The sequence below is a fragment of the Puntigrus tetrazona genome, unplaced genomic scaffold, assembly GCF_018831695.1.
Source record: "Puntigrus tetrazona isolate hp1 unplaced genomic scaffold, ASM1883169v1 S000000170, whole genome shotgun sequence".
In the NCBI taxonomy this organism is placed as follows: Eukaryota; Metazoa; Chordata; class Actinopteri; order Cypriniformes; family Cyprinidae; genus Puntigrus; species Puntigrus tetrazona.
In genome coordinates this window covers 62,501-84,228 of record NW_025047841.1, presented here as the reverse complement: position 1 = coordinate 84,228, position 21,728 = coordinate 62,501, and the positions used below count along the sequence as shown (strand labels likewise).

At 40.0% G+C, this 21,728-nt stretch overlaps 1 protein-coding gene and 1 long non-coding RNA gene across 2 annotated transcripts in view; both read right to left on the bottom strand.

Moving 5' to 3' along the window:
* Positions 1-478: 478 nt before the first annotated feature.
* On the bottom strand, positions 479-6,195 carry LOC122333001. Its single transcript, XR_006248568.1, has 4 exons — positions 6,047-6,195; positions 2,663-2,728; positions 2,296-2,389; positions 479-1,182 (listed from the first exon to the last, which is right to left on the bottom strand). It is a non-coding gene; the product is annotated as an uncharacterized LOC122333001 (long non-coding RNA).
* A 7,313-nt stretch (positions 6,196-13,508) lies between these two features.
* LOC122333005 (rab3 GTPase-activating protein catalytic subunit-like) overlaps positions 13,509-21,728 on the bottom strand; it is a 36,789-nt gene continuing 28,569 nt past the window's right edge. The window contains 2 exon segments of the mRNA XM_043230483.1: positions 13,509-14,249; positions 16,035-16,055. Coding sequence (XP_043086418.1) covers positions 14,019-14,249; positions 16,035-16,055 — 252 coding nt within the window. The 3' untranslated portion in view covers positions 13,509-14,018.

The window sequence follows — 21,728 nt, the reverse complement described above, 5'->3', positions numbered from 1 at the left end:
TTATAATTAAACATCACTAATTTCCTGAGTCCTGGCAGCCGCTCCGATGAAGATCGACTCGGCAGGCTGTGGCTAGATCTGTGGCTCCGCTTCAGGAGCCCAAACCACGATGACATTTGAGAAAATCCATACGCATCGCTGGCCTTTGGAGAGACGAGCTCACGGGACGCAGAAGACAATTAGCAGTGTTTCAGCGGTGTGATGAGGGTTTGTGTGCCTGGAAGCCTCCTGAGACTCACACACAACAGCCAAAGCGTCATCACACCGAGAACGGCCCGAAGATCTGTTTCAGAGCTGATACTGAGCGTCTGACCCACAATAACACACATTCAGCCCTCAGACTCTTCTGCACAGCGTCCAGTTACAGAAACATCCAACGTTTTAGCGTTTAGAAGTCTCTTCTTCGCATCAAGGCTGCATTTATTTGATTAAAAGTATATTTATATTCTATTTCAAGTAAGCGGTGCTCTAATTAATGTATGAATCCGAGTTTCCACGAAAACACTGAGCAGCAAAAACTGATAATATGATCATTTACTATACTGATGAATACTGATGAACTTTGATAATAATCAGAAATGTTTGTTAAGTAGTTAATCAGTATATTTTTCTGATTTCTGAAGATCACGTGACTCTGAAGACTGGAGGAATGAAGCTGGAAACTCAGGTTTAATCCCAGGAATGAATTATGTTCTAGATACTGATGTTTCTCTGTACCGTAAGCATCATTAATACTCCAGCTCTTCTCCAGGGTTGTTTGGCTCGATGATCTGCTCTCGTCGGATCGGCTGCTCAAACTTTTGGACGGCGAGATGCAGTTAAACTTTACATAACCCAAGACTGCGGAGGGGTTATTCTGTACATGTAGTACAATATCAACACCCACACAGAGAACGCAACAGCCACTAAAATACTGCGCCATCTGTGTCTCGATCGAAGCGTGGGCATCAACACGCTCCGTCATACAAACTCATACACAACCCGCTGCTTAATATAGAAGCTCCTGAAGCTCCTGATGCACACGCCATCGACGGCTCAGGTCAGGATCAACCCGAGAGCTCGGAGACAAGGTCTTCAGGAGGTGGCCGTCTTCAGGTGTTTCGTGAGTCAATAATCAATGAACAACTTCAGCCGCAGAGTCAGATATTTCCAAGATGCATCTCTGTCAGTTAAAACGTTCTCCTGAAGAATAAAACATGGGCCTTACTTAGATGCACTATCACTAGCAAGCTTGGAATAATTCAGATTCTGAAAGATTATTAGAATTTCAAATACTTATGTAAATATATGTTAAAATATCTGTAATTAAATATTATGATCAAAACTGATTTTTCTGCATCATTACTCCAGCCAGTATTGCAGTTATTTTTAAAACTTACAAACTTTGTCATTTATCAGTTTTCTTAATAATATGAAGCAGCAACTGTTTTCATCACAGGAACAAACCGTGTCAGTTTTGAAGAACATTGTTTTATACTTTACATAACGGTGTATAATAAATGAATCAATCAACCAATTAATAAGTAAATAATAATATATTAGTTAAGATCATTTGTTTCCCCAGCTATAAGTCACAAGTGTCTACTATATGTATTAATGTAAGTGTAATATTAAGTAACTCACATGTTAGACTGAATATTTTCAGTCTATTCTGGAATCATTCAGTGTTTCAGTAAACATTCAATGTACTAGCGCACTACTCCTTCTTTACTATATCTATTAATAGTGATGTTGTATGCTATACGCAGCGCTGAAATGTCCCTTTATTTCCAGTGATCTCATCTGAACTGAGCTGGATGATGACAGAAACTGAATTCAATAATGAACTGTTGGTTATTGTCTTTATTTATAGTAAAAAGCTGCGCTGACACAATCTTTATAGTTAAAAAGATTTGACTTTACAGTCACTTGATTAATTCCTGAGTGAATTACTCAGTTTGATTGAATAGAGTACGATTAGTTCTATATTTAATCTCACAACAACATATAAATGCAGTCATTCATTGCATCTCTGAGCTGCATCCGTCTGCATAAAACCATCTGAAGAGCAGCTTCTGAGCCACTTCCATCAACTTCATCTGACTGCTATCAGTCTTATAATGTCTTTTAATTGCATCTGTTTGAGAGTTTACATAAAAGTTGAGCCATGGTTTAAAAATGTGCGCTTGTGAATATAAAAATCATGTGGAAAACAATCCAAGAGGGTAAATAATGTAAATATTACTTTCTGTCTGCTGTTTAGGATTACTTTTCAGTTTTTTCAGAGCTGATGATGATCCTATCTAGTGCCCTTACCGTACACATCTGCTTCGATGCAGGGATCAGCGGCGTGATATAAAGGGTCAGTGATTAGGGGTCAAAGGTCGCTCTTCAACAACTAGTACCTCACCTGGAAGGAGCAGGAAACAGAGAGTTGAGGATGAGGTTCAGATTTAACAGGACACCGATTGTTAAAATAATGAAGCAAGAATATATTTAATTACAGCAGGCATGATGAAGACACTGAAAAACCAAAACGGCATCAATGTTAAGTCATCAAATAGAAGCACGTTTGTGATTAAAGCAATAATAAATAATATGTTTTTTAATCACTTCCCCCCAGAAAACAGGAGTTAATATCAAAGACAGTTTTCTTGTAATGTAGATAATAGTACAAAAATACCTTTTTTGATAGATTTTGGTTTTGCGATGTCAGACTAAAGGGGCTCAGTGTCAGTCACGCTTAACTCTGGTAATAAACAGGAAAAGAACAATGTTAGTGTTAAAAAATGTATTTCAGATTTCAGGCAGCTCTACAGAAGAGTCATTATTCAGATTCAGTTTTGTTCTCATCTGATAGATTCAATCAATAACATTACTGACTATTAACTGTCTTTTTAATAAGTGAGCGATGTTTTGGCCGGGCAGAAGAAGATTTCAAACACCTGCAGAAACCGGTCTAGAAGCACGCCACATTAAAACACCTGAACAACACCGTAGTTTAACATTGTTTGTTCTAGTGCTGCGTGAAAAGTTTAGCTGAAACTGTTTTGCTGGATAACATCAACTACATCCAGGTAATTGTTCCAATTCTGCTCCATTTTTAATACTTCATGGCGTCTAACGCTAGAATCAGGAAGGAAGCTAAATAATGCCCCGCCGTGACGCTCAGAGACATTCATTATGGATGCATATGTGTCTCTCCAGCAAACACACAGCAGAAAACTTTCATTATGTTCCAGCGGTTCAGACCCGGAGCTCGTGTTACAAACCCAAGCGCAGCTATCGGACATTTCTGACATCGAGGGTTGACTTAATGACCGGGAGACGGACATATAGGAAGACACAAAGGCGTGATGTGTGTTAATGAATAGCGCAGCGTTCAGCTTCTGCTGATGCCAGGCGGCTCTTATCACGCGAGATGCTGACAGGATCCGTCCCTCCATCCCAAAAAACCTGCTGCCAGAGAATCGCTGTGTCGCAGCACCTGCCTTTTTGTCTATTCACGCTGTCCTCCTCCCTCAGCGCCGGCAGACACGAGCTGTGAAACTTTCCGAGACGGATCCGCAGCACAATTACCAGCAGATACCACGGGCCCACCGCGCTCACGGACCACTTCTGATCACGCTCCGCTCGCAGGTGAAGAGAAGATGGAGCCGTTTAACTAGCAAACATCTCAAAGAGGACGTCAATATGAGCTGTGCGCGTTCCTCTCAAAACAAGCAGACGAGATGGTGAGAAAACACAGGTTAAAAAAGCATCGTAGCGACTTTCCACATTACGTTTCAACATTAAGGCCTCTTCATCAAGCTTTCAATCATTTGTTTCAAACCTGCGATTCAGAGTCATGTGATCTCAGTAAACCAGTCTTCGTTAAGAATTTTCCAAATGTACCTGTTTTTACATGGAGCTCATCTGATCTTAGACGAAATTACATTTTTACGTCATAATTGTTTGATAAAAAGGAAGAGTTGTAGTATTGGCGTAATTAACCAAATAACCATCAATACAACTAAGTGCTTACAAGTGCACTGAAAAAAACCTGTTCATTCAAAGCTTAAAAAAAGGTCATGTTTTTATAGACTATGGAAGCTTGTTTTTGCCACAAGAAAAAAACCCCTAACAATTCAGATTCTTCATTTATATCTCACAAGTATATTTCTGCTGCTTTTTGTTTATTTTATTCCGCGCAAAATCAAGCTTCCACGATGGGCAGAACAGGCGAAGCAAACCGGAGAAAGTTTCCACACCCATGGAGGCGGAGCACCAGAGCCACGCCCACTCACTGCATCATCAGCATGGACCAATGGTAGTTCAGGGCGTTTACCGGCAGGAGCATTTCCACCATTAAAAATGAAAATGTTTTTGGCCAGTTTTAAATGAAATGATGTCAGCAGTTACAAATACTCTTTCTATCGACGGCACATCATATAAACCCAAAACAGTCCGAGCAAACTCTTTAAAAGATATTATTCTGTACAACTAGCTACGAATTTATGACCCTGGATCAGCAGCCAATAGACAACAGTATGGGTCAAAATTCTACATTTTTCTTTTATGCCAAAAATCATTAGAATATTAAGTAAAGATCATGTTCCATGAAGATATTCTGTACATTTTGTACATTAAATATACCAAAACAAAGGTTCAATTAGTAATATACATTGCTAAGAACTTCCAGATTTCCAAACAGACAAGTACAAAGATGCTGCTTCCAGTTTTTGAACCGTTTGTGATCACGTTGTTTGATGTATCTGATGGGTGACGCTCTCACAAACACACGACTGCTCAAAAGCAGGTCACCTTACACTGTAAGACACCTTCTGAGGGAGCCCTCAATAGACGACGGCCTTATCTGCAGCTCCAGCTCAAGCGATGGAACGCTGCCCTCCGATGAAGCTCCTCTAATCCAATACTCATTCTCCACGCCGCCCTCCTCTTCTCCGGCATCGCCGCTTTCCAAAGGGAGCCATTCACGTCCCTAACGAGATTACCAGAGACGAGCGGAAACCAGCGTTTCCAGGGCTTGTTTTCGGAGGGGCCTAACACCTGTCACTCGCATCGATCCCTCGCTAAATCTCCCCGGGCCGAGAGCCGCTGACCGCCATCGACCGGTCATCAGCATGCATGGGAGCGCGCGGGGAGATGGGTGGTGGACGTGCGCGGGCGTCTCTGTGTCATTAGGGGCTCGCTGCTGACTCTCCTGCCCACTCGCTGAGATCTCGTCCTGTGAAGAATGGCATAATCCTCCCGGGCCCAGTCAAAAACGGATGGATGGTGGGTGGATGGAGTAGTGAAATCTGTGGAGGAGGATGTAGAGACGCGCAGATAGAACTTTGGGCCATCAAAGCGGCTGGTAATGGGTGAAGCGGGAGCAGGAGCGGTCCGCGTGAAAGCGGAGATGGGACGGAAATAGAAAACACACGTGAACTATCGTGTGCGAAACACAGAGAGTGACTGGAAACGCTCGAGAGATGATATTCAGTGGGGTTTAACTGATGAGACACTACTGTCTTCTGTACAACGCTGATCGTTTTCCTGTGTATTACTGCGGTGAAGACGTTGTGTAAAGCACCGTCGAAATAATTGCGACTTGAATCTGAAGGATCGAGGACCTTAGGGTCCCTTTTCAGATTTTGGGACACATTCAAGTGTTGGTTTTGTTGCGATCTTCTCATACAAACAGTTTGTAGTTTTACTCCTCTCACTGATTTATACATCACTTTACTTTACTGTTTGTTTTCTGACTGTGGACGATATTTTAAACCAAAAGCAAAGAAGGCTTATGAATCTGGCTTCATGCAATGCTTAGATTAATGTTCTGGAAATATATGCCAATTAGTGCATATTTAATTAAACGACGCCTTATTTGCAAAATAAAATGTATAACGTTCCAGAGAACTTGTAGCTGTTCACCTTGGGTATTTTGCCTTAAATAAATAAACTCCTACAGATCATATTATCCGATGTATTTATAGGCTCGCTGTGACGCCCGTCCTCCTGGAAAACACAGAGCGTTAAACACGGCAAAGACGTCTATAAATACTCTTCATTGATGGCCAATTACCTGGTGAGATTCCCAAAGAGCAGCCGCTGACGTCTCTCTTCAGCCCCGATCAATTTACACCTCGCTCTTCTCCTCATCATCCTCACAGCTCTTTCAGGACGGACCTTCATCCTTTCATGTGGCTCTTTTCATCTTCCTCGCGCTCTTTGAAGAACGAACCTCTTGCTTTCATGAGCAACTCGACAAAAAAGAGCGGCTTTCATGTGTTTCCTGTTGCTCCAGCTCCACTTCATATAAATATTGAGAATAGATTTAATAATATAAAACATTCCAAGTGTCTCATACACACATAAAACACACACATATATGTATGTATACGTGTGTGTGTGTGTGTGTGTGTGTGTTATGAAACGTAGTGCATATAAGCACTTATTAGTTCATTTATTACAAATGTTCTCTGAATCAGGCCTGGAGCAATATCTAAGGCTTGATGTGCTTCTCAATAAAAGCCGTGGCTGTGATGTTCTGGGTTCTATATCTGAAGTTCGGCAGAGATCACGGAGGTCAGGCGGCATCATAACGCTGGAAATCAGAGGAGAGATAAACCTGATCTCTGCAGACGGCGGCGAAGCACGGACTCATGGGTAATGACCCTCTCAATATGCTCTCGACACGTATGTGCAGACAGTTTCACTCCAATAACAAGCGAGAGACGCTCCTCAATATTCAGCTGTTTGCAGAAGCGTTCAGGTCTGAGTCTAACAGACAGAGGAGGAGCGAAGAATCACCAAGCTGCCGGAGCGAAAAAGACAAAGAACGCTCCTGAAAGCGTGGGAGGATGAGGATGAGGTCCGGTGGAGTGTGGATGATGGGACCGGTGTCCAGAGGTCAACAGACTCTCACAGGTGCATCATGGGATACATCGCACGCTTTCACCGCTGCCTTTGGGACCGTGTGAAGTTTGAAGAGCCTCAGAGATGATCGTGGAGTCTGGATTACGTAATCAGATTACAAAAATCAGTTACACTTTATTATAACGTGTGCTAGTTACAGTGTAATACACACACACACACACACACACACACACACACACACACATATATATATGAATGACCCTGGAACACAAAAGCCAACAAACATTTATGGGTCAAAATTAACTACTTTTCTTTTATGCCAAAAATCAACAGGAAATTAAAGTGCCCCTCTTCTGGGTAATGAAGGAGTCACAAACAACGGGTTGAACTGCACTCAAGGTCAAGAAACACTTTCATTTTCTTATAATACACATTTATTTTTACCTTATTCGTTCAACGACTCCCAAACAATTCGCTCAACAATTAATAAAGCTGTGTTTGTGACTTTTATTGGTCCTAAAGAGACACCTGCTGGTGAAGAATGATTTCACATTTACAGTCAGACCAACCAGAAAACATGATTCATGTTCAACACCAAACTGCTTGAAAAACGACTCGCTTCAGAGATTCAGAGTCGACTCTTTCTTTTGAGAGACAGCACCTTTATACACGGAGCACTTTCTGGTGTTTTCATTCACATGAAAGATCATATTCAAAAATACATGATAGAGCCACTCTTTAAGTAAAAATCACGTTCCTATTATAAATATATCTCAAATGTCATTTTGGTTAGTAATGTGCATGGCTAAGAACTTTTTCACATGTAGTGAAGTCATTTTAGTCCGTTTGGGCAAGTTTTAGCGCAGTGCAATAACAGAATAAATTCACCTTCCATTCAATTCGATGCATTAAACGTAAAAAGACATGTCATGGCTTTATGTGTAAAAAGCAGGCTGTTCTGCTTCCTCCTCAAGAACAGTCAGAAATGAATAAGACAGAGCGACGAGGACGAGCGCTGGATCTGACGCTCGCGTGAACTACAGACACACACACACACACACACACACACACACACACACACACACACACCGCGATCTGCCGCTTTGTGCTGTGAGAAGATAAACGATCCGGCGCTGCGTGGGATGTTTTCCCTCGGGAAGCGGCTAACAATGCCAAGATGCTGATGAAGGGAGGAGGAGGAGGAGGAGGAGGAGGAAGCGGCGTGGGAGGGACGGGATCCGGGACAAACACACTGCACAGATCCCCACAGACCAGCTCCACAAATCAATGACTGAATAACGGCAGCTGGAGACCGGAGCGGGGTCCACACCAGCGGCTGTGTCCGAGGAGAGCTCTAACATTCACACTCTCTCATCTCCGGCTCACGATCGGCCGAATCCTCCGGACTAGATTCCTTCCAGATCACACTCATCACAGAAGACATCTGAGTCTCCAAAGGCCTCTTAATGATGATCTCCTTGCTCTCATCTTGAAGGATGTTCCTGTCATCGCTGACATTACATGACTTTGCTCGCATACATTTTTAATAACTTTTGTACTTTGTTGGTGTCTGTTCTTGGATTCAATCTCTGTCTCTGTTTTCTCTCACAGATCGGAGCTCTTGCACCTCTCATGTTTTTCAGTGAACTTTGCCAAAACTTTCCATAAAATCATGCTTTTTTTTTTTTAAATCTAAAACTGAGATGCACGCTGCAAAAAAAGAGATTGTCTTGTTTTCTAGTATAAATAAAATAAACATTAAATAAATAAATAAAACAAATAAAATGAACATTCTTCTATCAAGTAAAATGACTTAAGATATGATGTCTTGCTCTCTGAAAAAATGTGATAGTATTTGCTTAAAATTAGCAAAAATTTCTGCCAATGGGAAAATTAAAATAATCCCAATTCAAAAGCTAAACAGGATTATTTTTCTTGCTCCACTGGCAATTATTTTTGCTTCTTTTAACAAAATGCTGATTTTTATAAAAGCCTCTTGATTCAAAGTTACGAAAATGTATACAACAAAACAAGACAGAAACACTCAGAGCCCAGATCAGATCAAACAGGAACACTAAACCTGAGCTAACTGAAAGAAAACTAGTTGTCAGAAGGGTCAAATACGAGATTTGGTGATAATATAGCATAAAGAGACATTTACAAGTTCTTCTCCAGCTTTTCAGCTAAAGAACCAGAGCAGCTGTGAAGAGCGGTCAGGTGAGGACGCTTCACGTGTGTCACTTCCTGTTAAATGAATCTGGTGGCCCTATAAATACGAGCACTGAATAGAGGCTTCCCGGCTGTTTGAGGAGATCAGCGAGGGTCCATTAGCTCTCTGTCGGCCCACGCTCGCTCTTAAATCTGCTCCTGGAACGGCGGAGAAGCGTCTTCAAGACAAACCTGCTCACGTACAGCGGCTATGTAATGGCATTTAGTCCTTTCTCTGGTATAATGGGGATATAATCCGCGCCAGCAGCGGCCTGCGATTGGCTTCAGGTGCTGAAGCACGAAACACCTACGTAGTCCTATCTGCTGCTATTCAGCCATCATTTAATCCTGACACTAATCTGCTCACAAACAGGCCGCTGCCAATGCGTTCACGAGCCAAAGGCCTCAGCGTCTTAAAATTAGGGCTAAAGCCACGTTTGTCGCCGAGCAGAGTTTAAACAATGGCTGGTGGATGTTGAACATGGAGTCCGGGGCCGCGTGAGCCGCGCTTCACCAACACTTTGTGCTTTTCACTTTAAGGAGATCTCCACACAGAAGCTTATGCAACCTATTGCGTGTGGGAGTCGGTATTTGAGGCACAAAACTAGATTTAGATAATCTCATATAGCACTTCCTACACACCGAATCCATATTTTTGTGGCCGGCGCTGACCTGACTCTCTTCTGTGTGACTTCATCATCCAATACTCACGCCCTTCTTCTTCTAACAAGTATCTAAACATCCTTAATTAAGATGCTTTATCTTGAAAATGTTTAGTATAAATATAAGAAGCTAAACTGAGTCTGTGATTAAAGCTAGAACAAAAATTGCTTGCCTGTGCAAACCTGCTCTTTCTTCCTGAAACATTGTGGCTAATTTGTTGGTCTTTGTAAGCTTTTTTATGCATTTTTCCAAAAACATATCTTAAAATAAGCATATCTTGATCTACGAATGTTTAGATATTGTTAATAAAAAACTAATTGGAAAACAAGTTTGTTTAAACATGTATTCCTTTTTTTTAAACACAAAAGAAGATATTTTGAATAATGTCGGGCATCAGTTGTTCCTCGCTGACTGTTAAATAAAAAACTAAAAAGTATTTTCTTTAACAGAAGAGAATCCCGAGGAGGATCAGATGATGATTTCTGGGTGAAACGTAAAGGTTTTGTTTATTGAACGGCGCTGAATAAAACATGCCTGACACAAAAACTAACATAAAGTCTGTTTAATATGGAATGAATGTAAATCGACGCCGGTGTGAAAACATATGCTGCTCATGAGGACGTGTGATCGGAGCTATGTGTGGATCTGAGTAAAGGCTGACATCACACCACAAGCACATCCTATCGCTGTTAGCACGCTCTGATCGCTTATTATTTCCACAACGGTGTGTCACCTGCTTTTTTAACACATTTCACACTGCTATAGCTCCTCTCGGGTCTCACGACACCGTCACCCAGCTTTAACGTTTAACTGCGGTTCATCACCACAGGCTTTCATAGAAACACGTTCAGTCTGCATTCACCTGCATGAGTTAATAGTACTATATATATATAGAGAGAGAGAGAGAGAGAGAGAGAGAGAGAGTGCAGAGACTAGTAGAAAGGTAATTAATTATTGTAATTAATTAAAAAAAAAAAAATATCTTAAAAATGAAAAGCAGCTGTTTTTTGCCTATAATATTGACCAAAATAATTGTGGTTATGATTTTTGCCTGTGCAGGCCGAGGAAGTGCATTTGATTTAATCTAGGGATCCTATGAAATCATTGCACGGATCTAATAAACCTGTCTATGAAGAACGTGCAGACCGTACGATGAAGACTAGCGACTCGCACGCTACGACACACGTTACTGTAGCATGCCATAGCGCTAAACAGAAATGCTAACGCTTTAGCAGATGTAGTTTTTGTGCGTGCTGAGCTTGAGGTAAGCCGCTTTATGGCTGGTCAGTAAAGACGATCATATGATATCTGTGGTCAGAGCAGCGAGGCCAGTCTTCGGTCGGACACAGCCGGAGTCTGTGGTAACGTGCCAGTACACTTTAAGGAAAGTAGAGCAGAAACTTTGTGAAAAATGGGTTTGCAAATATTTCTTCTCTCCGCTCTAAAGTTATTGCAGCGTCTCAGGCTTGTTTGGCGAGGCTTTCAAACTGGAACAAAAGCTGAAGTTCTGAACCGCCTTTTGTTGTCGCCGCCGCCTCGATTTTACACGCAGCGTGTCAACTTTGTGTTTTCCGCGCGTTTGATTTTGGACAAGGTTTGGCCCTCGAAAAGGGAATTGAAAATAACAAGGCCCGCATCCTCCACAGACATGTGTGTGAAAATCTGTCCGTCGTCCCGAAGAGAGCGGGGGCGTGCGAGAGAGAGAGAGAGGAAGTGCGGCCGTCGCCATGGCAACAGCAGCGTTCACCGCCGCATCTCCGTCCATGGAAACGCTTCGAGTCGAGCCGGAGCGCTGAGGAAGAGCTGCAAAGAAAGTTTTCCTGCAGCTCAGACAGCGACAAGGTCATGGGCTCGAGTCCCGAGAAAGACACGCGTACACGGGATCATATTTAGGGATACATTTAAGATGTGCTTGAATTGCATGCAATGTTCTCATGTGTATGGATTATACGGTTTTAACATCATTTAATAAACACAATCTATGAGTGACCCTGGAGCATGAGGTCATGGTCACGAGGGTCAGTTTATACTGATGTCTGGTTTGTTATGATCGGACAATATCTGGCTGAGAAACTATTAGAAAAAAATCTAAATCTAAAATTAAGTTATAATATTAAGTTCAACACAAATTACTAATCAAAAATTGAGTTTTTATATATTTACGGTATAGGACATTTTTACTAAATATCTTCATTAGGCATGATTTTGATTAATATCCTAATGATTTTTTATATTAAAAAAAGTATAATTTTGCCTCATAGTGTATTGTTGTTTATTGTCACAGATATAGCGGTGCTCCAGGATCATATTTATCAGTCATGCGTACAGAAACGAAACATAATTGAATTGTTTTTAATGTTTGTTTTTTTTAGTTTAAACTAAATGAGAATGAGGAATGTTGCCTTGGCAACTAACTGAAAAAAAAAACTTTTCAGACTATGTTTATTTCAAGTAACAACAAAATAGCCTAGTTTCTCATAAACTATTTGATTTCATTTCAATCAGATTTTGCATGTATTCAGATTGCTTCAAATCAGTGTCAATGTAGTTAAAAAGAAGGAAGATGGTTTACAGGACATTAACAAAGAGTTAACATGCAAGAGATAAAAAGTGGATTTATTGATGAGACAGAGATATCAGTATATAAACTGGTTACTGATCATTTAAATCTGACCCGTGTGACTGATAGATCACATTAAGTTTATATTAACACTGTGCCGTCCAAACATGATGTCATTTCAATGCAATAATCTTAATTAAGCCTCGATATTTTTAAGTGCTTTACTTTAAAGCTGGTTTAGTCTCTGCAGGTAAACTCTATTCTGGTACAGTACCATCTTGCACCATTTATCCTTCACGATCCGTTATCGGCTGAATCCAGACGCTGGTCTGATCCGGAGCAGAACTTTCTCAAACTAACGTCCCGTGTATAACATCAGCGTCGTTTAAAGCCCTTAACGCAATTAAAGCACCGCGAGCGGCACAAAGCGCTAATGAGGCAATGATCATGAAACGAGAACGCCGACAACAACAAGTTTGGCTGGAGAGCCTAATTACGTTCAGACATTTTATTTTCATCAAGTCTGAATTGGAAAGTCTTACATCGGTTTGACATTTAGATCCTGGTCAGACGCATGAGATCGACACCAATAATTACCAGCACTTCATTCTACATCTACGGCAATGTCACATCTGTGGAGAAGATCACAGAGACGTAACGTGTGAAAGGACACAGAGCCATAATGTGTGTGTGTGTGAGCGTGTGTGTGTGTGTGTGTGTGTGTGTGAGTGTGTGTGAGCGTGTGTGCGGCGACGCTTCCTGAGGCAAAGCGTGGAGAGCTCAATCTAGAGCCGCTCTCATCAAGCACACAGTAGGGGAACGGATATTATTAGCATGTGTGAAACACAACAGATATAAAAGCATTTCAGAGCTGATGAGAGCTGATGAGAGCCTCCGAGCGACGATTACATGTGAAGCGTTTTAACGGGACATTCTAAAACACTTAACGCATTAAAAAGTGCTTTAAAAAGACCAAACGCTGTAAATGTGTTATTAATAAATCATAGCCTACTATATAGAGACAAGCAGATGAGTCCAGTGTACAAACACCTTCAGTCCTCCAATAGAAACACACCACTGGAGAAGCCTTCTAACGGTGTTTGCTCGTCTGTATATGGTTTATTAATAATGTGTGAACTGAAAAGAGGGCTGCTTTCAAAACACATTGGTTTACATACTGTGTTTGAATGTTTATTGTTTATTATGTATATATATAAATACACACGCATCTATATATTAATGAAAAAAAGTATATTTATATCTAAAATACTGTCATAATATAAATTACATACACAATACATTTGTATACACACATAATGAATATATATATAGTATACACGCACATGTATGTAAACAAACTTTTCTCTGAATGCGTTTAATTGCGATTGTTTTGCAATTCACGTCTTTATGCATTAAACCACGTTAAGAGTTTTCCTTATAATTAATTTCTATGGAACAAAAATACCAGGTTCTTTATGACTTATTAATAACATCTTTACAGAGTTTGGTCTTCATGCATTAAGCCACGTTAAGCATTTCCTTTATAATGATTCTCCATGCAAAGGAAACACTTAACGTGTTGAGATCTTACTCCGGGCTCATCTGCTTGTCTGTATAGGGTATGATCTGTTAATTACATATTTACAGAGTTTGGTCTTTAAAAGGTATGTATTAATGCATTACGCCACGTTAAGGGTTTCTCGAGCGTTGCGTTTAGCTCCGTAAGAGTCCGAGTCTAGCAGGAGACTCAGAAGAAGGACGTGTCGGAGGAGAAGGCCCCGGCGAGCCTGAACTCGTCCCTCATCAGCACACAGAAGAGCCTCTGCGGCAGGGACTTGGAGTACGGCGCGGGCCGCGGGACACAGGTGCGCAGCAGAACCTCTCGTCCAGCAGGGGGCGGGAAATCCGGAACCGCTTTCCTGTCGTCCGTCCCTCCAGAGCGTCCCGCCTCGTCCTCCATCGGAGCCAGCAGAGCGGCCTGAACACATCCAACAAAACACATCAGACTCTCTTCAGAGGATCTTCTGAGCAATGCTCAACACACGGCAGGACACGGTTCTTCCCACACAGGAACACGTTCCACTAACTGCAAAGCTGCTTGCAAGTTAGGGTCCAGATCTCAGAGACGGAGATATCGAACATGTTCTGGATTGAGATCAACCTGCAGCGTCTGTGACGTCCGTCAGCGCTGAAGACCACTTCATGAGGACAAGCGCTTTGAGGCTTCGCTTGTGTTCACTGGAGCTCAAAACATGAAGGTCAATGCATACATCATGATCATCTCTCCACCGAGGTCTGGTTTGTTAGGATCGGATAATATCTGTCTGAAATACAACTATTTAAATATAGGAATCTAAAAAAAAAAATAATAATAATTACCTTTAAAAAGTTGTCCAAATGAATTCGTAGCAATACATATTACTTATCAAAAATGAAGTTTTGATATATTTAAGGTAGGAACATGGACCACGATCTTTACTTAATATCCTAATGTTTTCTGTCACTAAAGAGAGAGAATGTATGGTTCTTCTGAGCTCCAGAGACACAGAACGGTTCTCCAGGTTCTCTACTTACGGTCAGCGTCGCCCTGCAACTTTTATTATTAATAGAGTTTCAATGCTAAATCGCTACATTACATTAATAATAACAAAGTATTATCTCTAATCCCAAATCACTACAATAAAACAGAAACACAAAAAGAACAATACAAACTACAATAATTCATCAAAAACAATTACATTTCTCAGCAACAAGAAGAAACACACAGAGAAACAGAAATTTGAGGAAAACGGTCGAGTAGTTTGGATCACGGACACAGAGGTCTGTCATTTCTACAGGAAAACATCTGACCTCGCTCTCTTTCAACATAAAACTAACACTGTGCTGAGATTCATGCTCTGCTTCTAGAAACCGGTCTACTTTGATTTGATTGGCCAGCTCCACGCGGCCCGTGATCTTCTACCATCAGAACCATCTCAAACGCTCTGTGAAGAGCAGCAATGCTTCATATTTACAATAATTTGCAACATTATAGCCAATGACTGAAATGTTTTGAGCGTGTGAACACAACAGCCAATCAGAGGCGTTTAATTCAGAAACATCGTGCAGAGACAGATTTAATGACGACTTTTCACTCAGTTTGAGCTGAACTTATCAGCTTCATTTATTATTAATACAAGGTTAATAAACTACACCCAAAACCATTTCTTGGTTTTGAAAACGTCTGCTAAACGACTAAATGATGATATTTAACATGTGATAATCATAACAGCTCGTCATCCTTTCGTCAAAATCAAACCTGACTTGTTTTTATGACAATTAAAAGTTTTGTGATCGACTCAACAGGAGGTCGTATTTATTTTTTAACGTGTGAAAAATTCAGTGAGCAATGACCTTTACTGCTAATGTGTTTCTTTGTTATTTTATTTGATCATTTAAAGGCAATATTTAGTTAACTTTGCTTTAGTGCAAATTGGTGCGGAGAACCGTGACATTTCACAGGTACTGGTGCAGACGCCTGAAATAATTCTGGGTGATAATGAACACAAACGCCGCTGAGCTCGTGGTTCTGAACCCGGAGCTTAAACACCAGACTGAACTACATCACCATCTACCTCTACTGAACCAACCTCCACGTCCATCAGGAAGCCCTGCCGCACAACAACCACCAGAACCAGATCAAAAACAGCCATTACAAACAACAATCCTGATCCTCACTGATGTACATCATAGTGGTGTCATGGTGTCAGATGTTGGATTTTACCTCGTCGCTGGAGTCGGCCAACTTGACGAGAGCGACAGACAAGCGGTGTTAGGAGAGAACAAACAAAAACAAAAAAAAGTGAAGAAAAACAACAAAATACAGGGCCAAAAAAGAGCATGTGTAAACGTTCAGTCCGTGCCGCATGCGTGAAACAAACACATCGGAGAGACACTGAGCCTATTTTTAAAACCGTTACGACCGTAGCAATATTTTAATGACAATCAAGCACACTTTTACACTTAAAATGTGAAAAAGATGACCTGAACTGAATCACCGATCAGGGCTGCATTTCAACAAAAGCATCATAAACCTAAGCTGATCGCAGCTCCACTGCTTTCAATGGATCTATGATGCACTCAAAGCCTACGATGCTTTTTTTGTACGGATGAATCTGAAAGTGTTTCTTCACGAATTCTGCTATTTTCCTGTTTATTGATGTAAAACTGCTCTATACTGGATAAAGCGCTAAATGGAGTTTAAATTCTATACATTACAGTGTGACTACTGCCTTTAACAAATGCATATTATTGAGAATATTATGAGTTAGTGTAGGACATGTGCTTAATTATCGTGACAATATATGCTACAATAACACTAATGGTTCAAGAAGCTCGAATTGAAGCGAATTATAGCGTCTGCATATTTTCACTTTTGATTTTGGGTTTAGTTCAAAGTCTGAGATTCATCCCTAAAGAGCAAAGAGTAAAAACAGAAGTTCAGTTTAATGTTCATTCTGAAGACCACTCCTAAACAAGCAATCTGTTAAAGAAACAGAAAATGATTATTTCATGAATCTGATTGGTCGTGTGAGAATTCACGCTTTGGATGTGTCCGGGTCACGGCACCACTTGATCTGAAAACATCCAAAACATGATCAATCAGAGCAAATACTAGCAGGAGATCAATGCATGCACATTCCCACAAACCCATGCAACAGAAGCAGCCGCCGCGAGTCTCTCTGCGAGCCTGGCTCTCTCTCATTTCTCTTTCTTCCAGGAAATCTCACCTCATTTGAATCCCTGATTTCACATGATTTACATGGGGATGCTTGGGATAATTATTGCCTTTCTATTTGCAGCCTGGCAACACACAGGCTATAATTTAGTCCTCACACACACACACACACACACACAGACGGTAATTGAGGGAGAGTTTCAGCAAACAAACTCTATTTCAAACAGTTTCCACTCAAGGCAAACTTGTGAGCGTGGATCTCGTTCCTGAGCGTCTGAAGCTCACTGCAACGCTGACATTTCATCCCTCCTATCATACTGAGCCTGTTTAACTGTAAATAACTGAGAATTATAATTTACACTGGGCCATTGAGCACAAGTGCATCCTGGTAATGACGGTGATACACACAGAACAGACAGACAGAAACTAACAGGATAATTGAATGATCTTATGGAAAGTGTAAATAACCTTCCAACGCGATATCAAACTTTAAAGTTTGCATAAAATAAAACCTTGTTGAACTTCTCTTGAGTTTCCAAATCAATCAATGTGATCTGAGAGATCTCTGTGAGATCAAGCAGCTACTAGTTAGCACACTGATGATCTTATTTTCTGATACTAGTTCCACTAACTAAAACCCGTTCATCAAACGCAGCTTTTAACCGTCAGACTCCAAAGGAGCAAATCTTTTTTTAAATCAATCACTCACCGGCGTGTTTAATTACCTCTGTGTCACATTAAAACTCTAAATGAAACTAAGACATCTGCTGCATTTCATTAATTTAGCTAATTATGACAAAGAGCAAAAACAGCTCCAGTAGATTATTAAATGTATTTTTTAAAGCCACGGCTCGTCCTGCTGGTAGTCATCGTGATGTGCTTGAACGAGTCTGGCAGAGATATGAAGCGTTCACGCAGTTATTAACACACAAACGTCCTGTTTATGATGTATATGACTGGGCTCTCGGTTTAACACGTTCATTTGGTGTGATTCATTTTGGAAAAGATAACATGTTAAAATGATTAAGGCCAGCATAATTCATGATATTTATATCATATGATATAGTTTAGCAACATCGCACCAGTAACAGTTTTGCTTCTCAATAGCTACAACCCAAAAATTGGAAATATTTTTTATATTTGAAAAACAAAAAAAACTAAAATATTTCAAAATCGACTATTTTATTCACAACAGAACTTAATTTAAAAAATGTTTAAAGTGTGATATTGTACACTTATCCACTAAAAGAGCTCATTTCAAATTCAATGCCTGCTGCAGGTTTTAAAAAAAGTTGGCATGTGGCAAAAAGAAGTCTGAAAAAGCAAGAAATTTTGAAAAGATTCGGCTGGGAGAATATCTAGTAAGTAATTAAAGTGAACTGACATCAGATCTATAATAAAAGGGATGTCTTACAGAGTCTCTCAGAATCAAAGATTGGACAGAGGCTCTCTGTGTAAGAGACAGGGCTGAAGATCTTTGCTGGATGCTCGTGGTCTTCAGATCCTCAGAAGACACTCATCATTCATCACGATTCTCTCAGACATTACTGAACATCCAGGAATACTTCCAGAAACCTCTGTTGATAAACACAATCCTCCAAGCTGCCTGCAGACCACAACTAAAGCTCTATCATGATAAAACATGGTCCAGAAGCCCTGTCATGTCCTGTGGGTCAAGACTCATCTAAAATGTTCTGTTTCAAAGCGGACAGGTGTTATATGGTCAGGTGAGTCCAAACCTTCTTGTTGTAAATCACTTCAGTGTTTACTTCAGAAGCAGGATCTCTGATGGCATGGAGGTGTGTAAGTGTTTACTGTATGAGTGGCTTCATGTAACGGAAGGCACTATGAATGCCGAAAGGTATATAAAAGCTTTTAGAGCAACATATGATGTCTATTTCAGGGAAGGTCTGGTGTATTTCAGCAGGTCTATACTAAAGCATGGCTTCGTAGAGTCCAGAGCTGAACTGAGGCGCATTTACAGAAAACTCTATAGATTATGCTAAAAGTATACTTTTATCAAGCTAGATTTTACTATACTTTATGACTGCTTCATAAAGTATAGTAAAAAGAAAACATGTAAATCTTTACATTTTCTTCAAGCTGTAGCCTATCCTTCACACGACATCAACACCTTCATGTAAGCAGCTCTACAGTAAACTATTATCATTAGAGTTTATTCAATCTAGATAACAGATCGTTCCACGCCGAATACAGCAGTGTGCCGTAATACTGAAGTACACAATATTGTTCTCACTAAAAAATATTTTTTCATAAGCCAATCCACTACAAACGTTGGTAACACTTTAGAATACCGTTTCTTACTTACTGGTAATTATTTGTTAACACTTAACTTCACTACTGCTAACTACTAAGGAAGTTGTATTAACTTTGTACTTTATGACTGTGTTAAGTAACAGTACACTAATCAATAACTAATGTATTCAGTCATACCTCCTGAAGAACTAATATTAATTATCTACTAGTTAAGGTTAAAAAAAAATCTAAATAATCAAAATGAAAATTTTGATGAGCACGTTCTACTGGCAAAATATACTGTCTTCCATAATTCTACATCCCTCATCCTAACCAGTACCTAAACCCAACAACTAGCATACAAACTATTAATAAGCAGGGATAAGAAGGAAAAGTCATAGTTAATAGTTCATTGTTAGCTATTTTAAAGTGTCACCATAAATGACCGATGGTACATATTGGGTTTTGTCCTTTCTGTAAAGCTTGTCCTTTCTGGTTCTCACCTCTCATGGTTTTGGCTGTATGGTAATAAATGCATTGTGCACATGTTCTTTAAGGAAATCTGCTTCGGAAAGGAGTCACAACTCCATGGTCTTGCCATAACTATCTACATAACTTACTACAGATACAGTGCACTCTGTAAAATGGTGATTTGTGAATTCAGTATTATTTATTTATTTAGCGAAACACTGGGATGAAGCTGTTGGCTCATATTTATTTTTAGTAGTTGGGTAGTTTGTGTTGTGTTTACGTCTAACCCTTTTAACTCTTCTAAGCTTTTTACAGTTAAATAGGTTACAGTTTCAGGTTCTAAAAAGGGTCTGTAGAATTATTTCAAAATAAAGAATTAATTACTACTGAGTTCCCTGTATTTTCTCTCAGTCTTTAGCTTACATACAGGAACTAAATTATTTGTATATTCTGAAGAGGCACACATACAGTACTGTATATAAAATATAAAACCTAAGGTCAATAATCAGAAAGCACTGAAGTGGTGATTGATTCCAGCTGATTTCTAACAAAACACTTCATTACACGGGTAAAACCTCTATAAAATGTAGTACATTTATTAATATTGCAATATTTTCATACTACTACTACTACCACCATTTATATGAAAGGAACTCAATTCAATGTAATTGTGACTGTTCAGTGGTAGTTACTTCATAGTTATTTTTCTTTAACCTTAACTAGTAGATAATTACTATTAGAGGTATGACAGAATACATAAGTTACAGATTAACACAATCATAAAGTTGTTACACACAAGTTAATAGTAGTAAGTTAAGTGTTAATTCCCTTTTAGTTCTTTAATAACTCCTTATTAGTTATGAAGAAAGAAAGAAACAGTGTTATCAAATGTCTACATTAATAGAACTGTGGTTTAAAATTTTGCATAACGACTGAGTTCAGCGCTTATCTCAATGAATGAAAGTTGAATATTTCATGTTGATATATAGTACCTACTCATTTACATGAACGCAGAGCTTTTGTTTTTACTTTATTCATTCACCTCACTACTGAAAAAGCATCTGTACGCATCAGGCACAGTTTGCATGCAGGTGTGCAAGTTTTGTGAAGTTTTTAGAAATCCCACTTTTTGAGTCGGAAGTGGTGTACACCTCTGTCAGGGATGGTTTGTGCACACACAACGATTATAAACGAGATCTTTCACGATAGAGAACATTTGGTGCATCTTTATAAATCTGTCAAAGATGACCACTTCAGCAGCTGGAAACTCATATCAGACAAGAATGTGACCAGAAACTCATAACCTTGATTCCCAGACGTCTTCAAACTGCTCAGAAAAGAAGAGAAGATGCTACGCCGTGATAAACATGACCTCGGCACAACTATTCTGAGACCTGCAGCACACATCACCTTTGAAATGAGCTCATTTCGTGCAAAGTTGTACAATTTCTCAGTTTAAACATCTGTTATGTCATATAAAATACTGGCTCACGTGATTTGAAATTCTTTTAGTTTTGATTTTATTAAAATCTAAAGAAATTAAAAAGAAAAGAATTCAGGTTGTTTACAACAGATCGATAAACATGAAAGTCATATTGTGTTACATTTTAGACACAATATCTAGCTCAATTTTGGTTGAACGATTCAGTGACTCACTCATCAAAACAGTGACCTACTAGTTTCACATTTAGATTATAATTTTATGCAAGTAAAATAACTATGTCTAAATATTTAATAAAATATAAATATTCTACAGCCACTTCTAGCATCACCACCTTAACGTGGTGGAGGGGTTTGAGTGCCTGAATGACCCTAGGAGCTAGGTTGTCCAGGGCTATATGCTGCTGGTAGTGTCTCCCAAGGCAAACAGGTCCTAGGTGACAAGCCAGACAAAGAGCGGTCCACCCCCTCCCCCACCCCTTATGGAGTCATGGCGTCGCCCGATACGACATAGCCGGGGCCCCACCATGGACCCAGGCCTGGGGCTAGGGCCGGCATGCAAGCTCCTGGTGG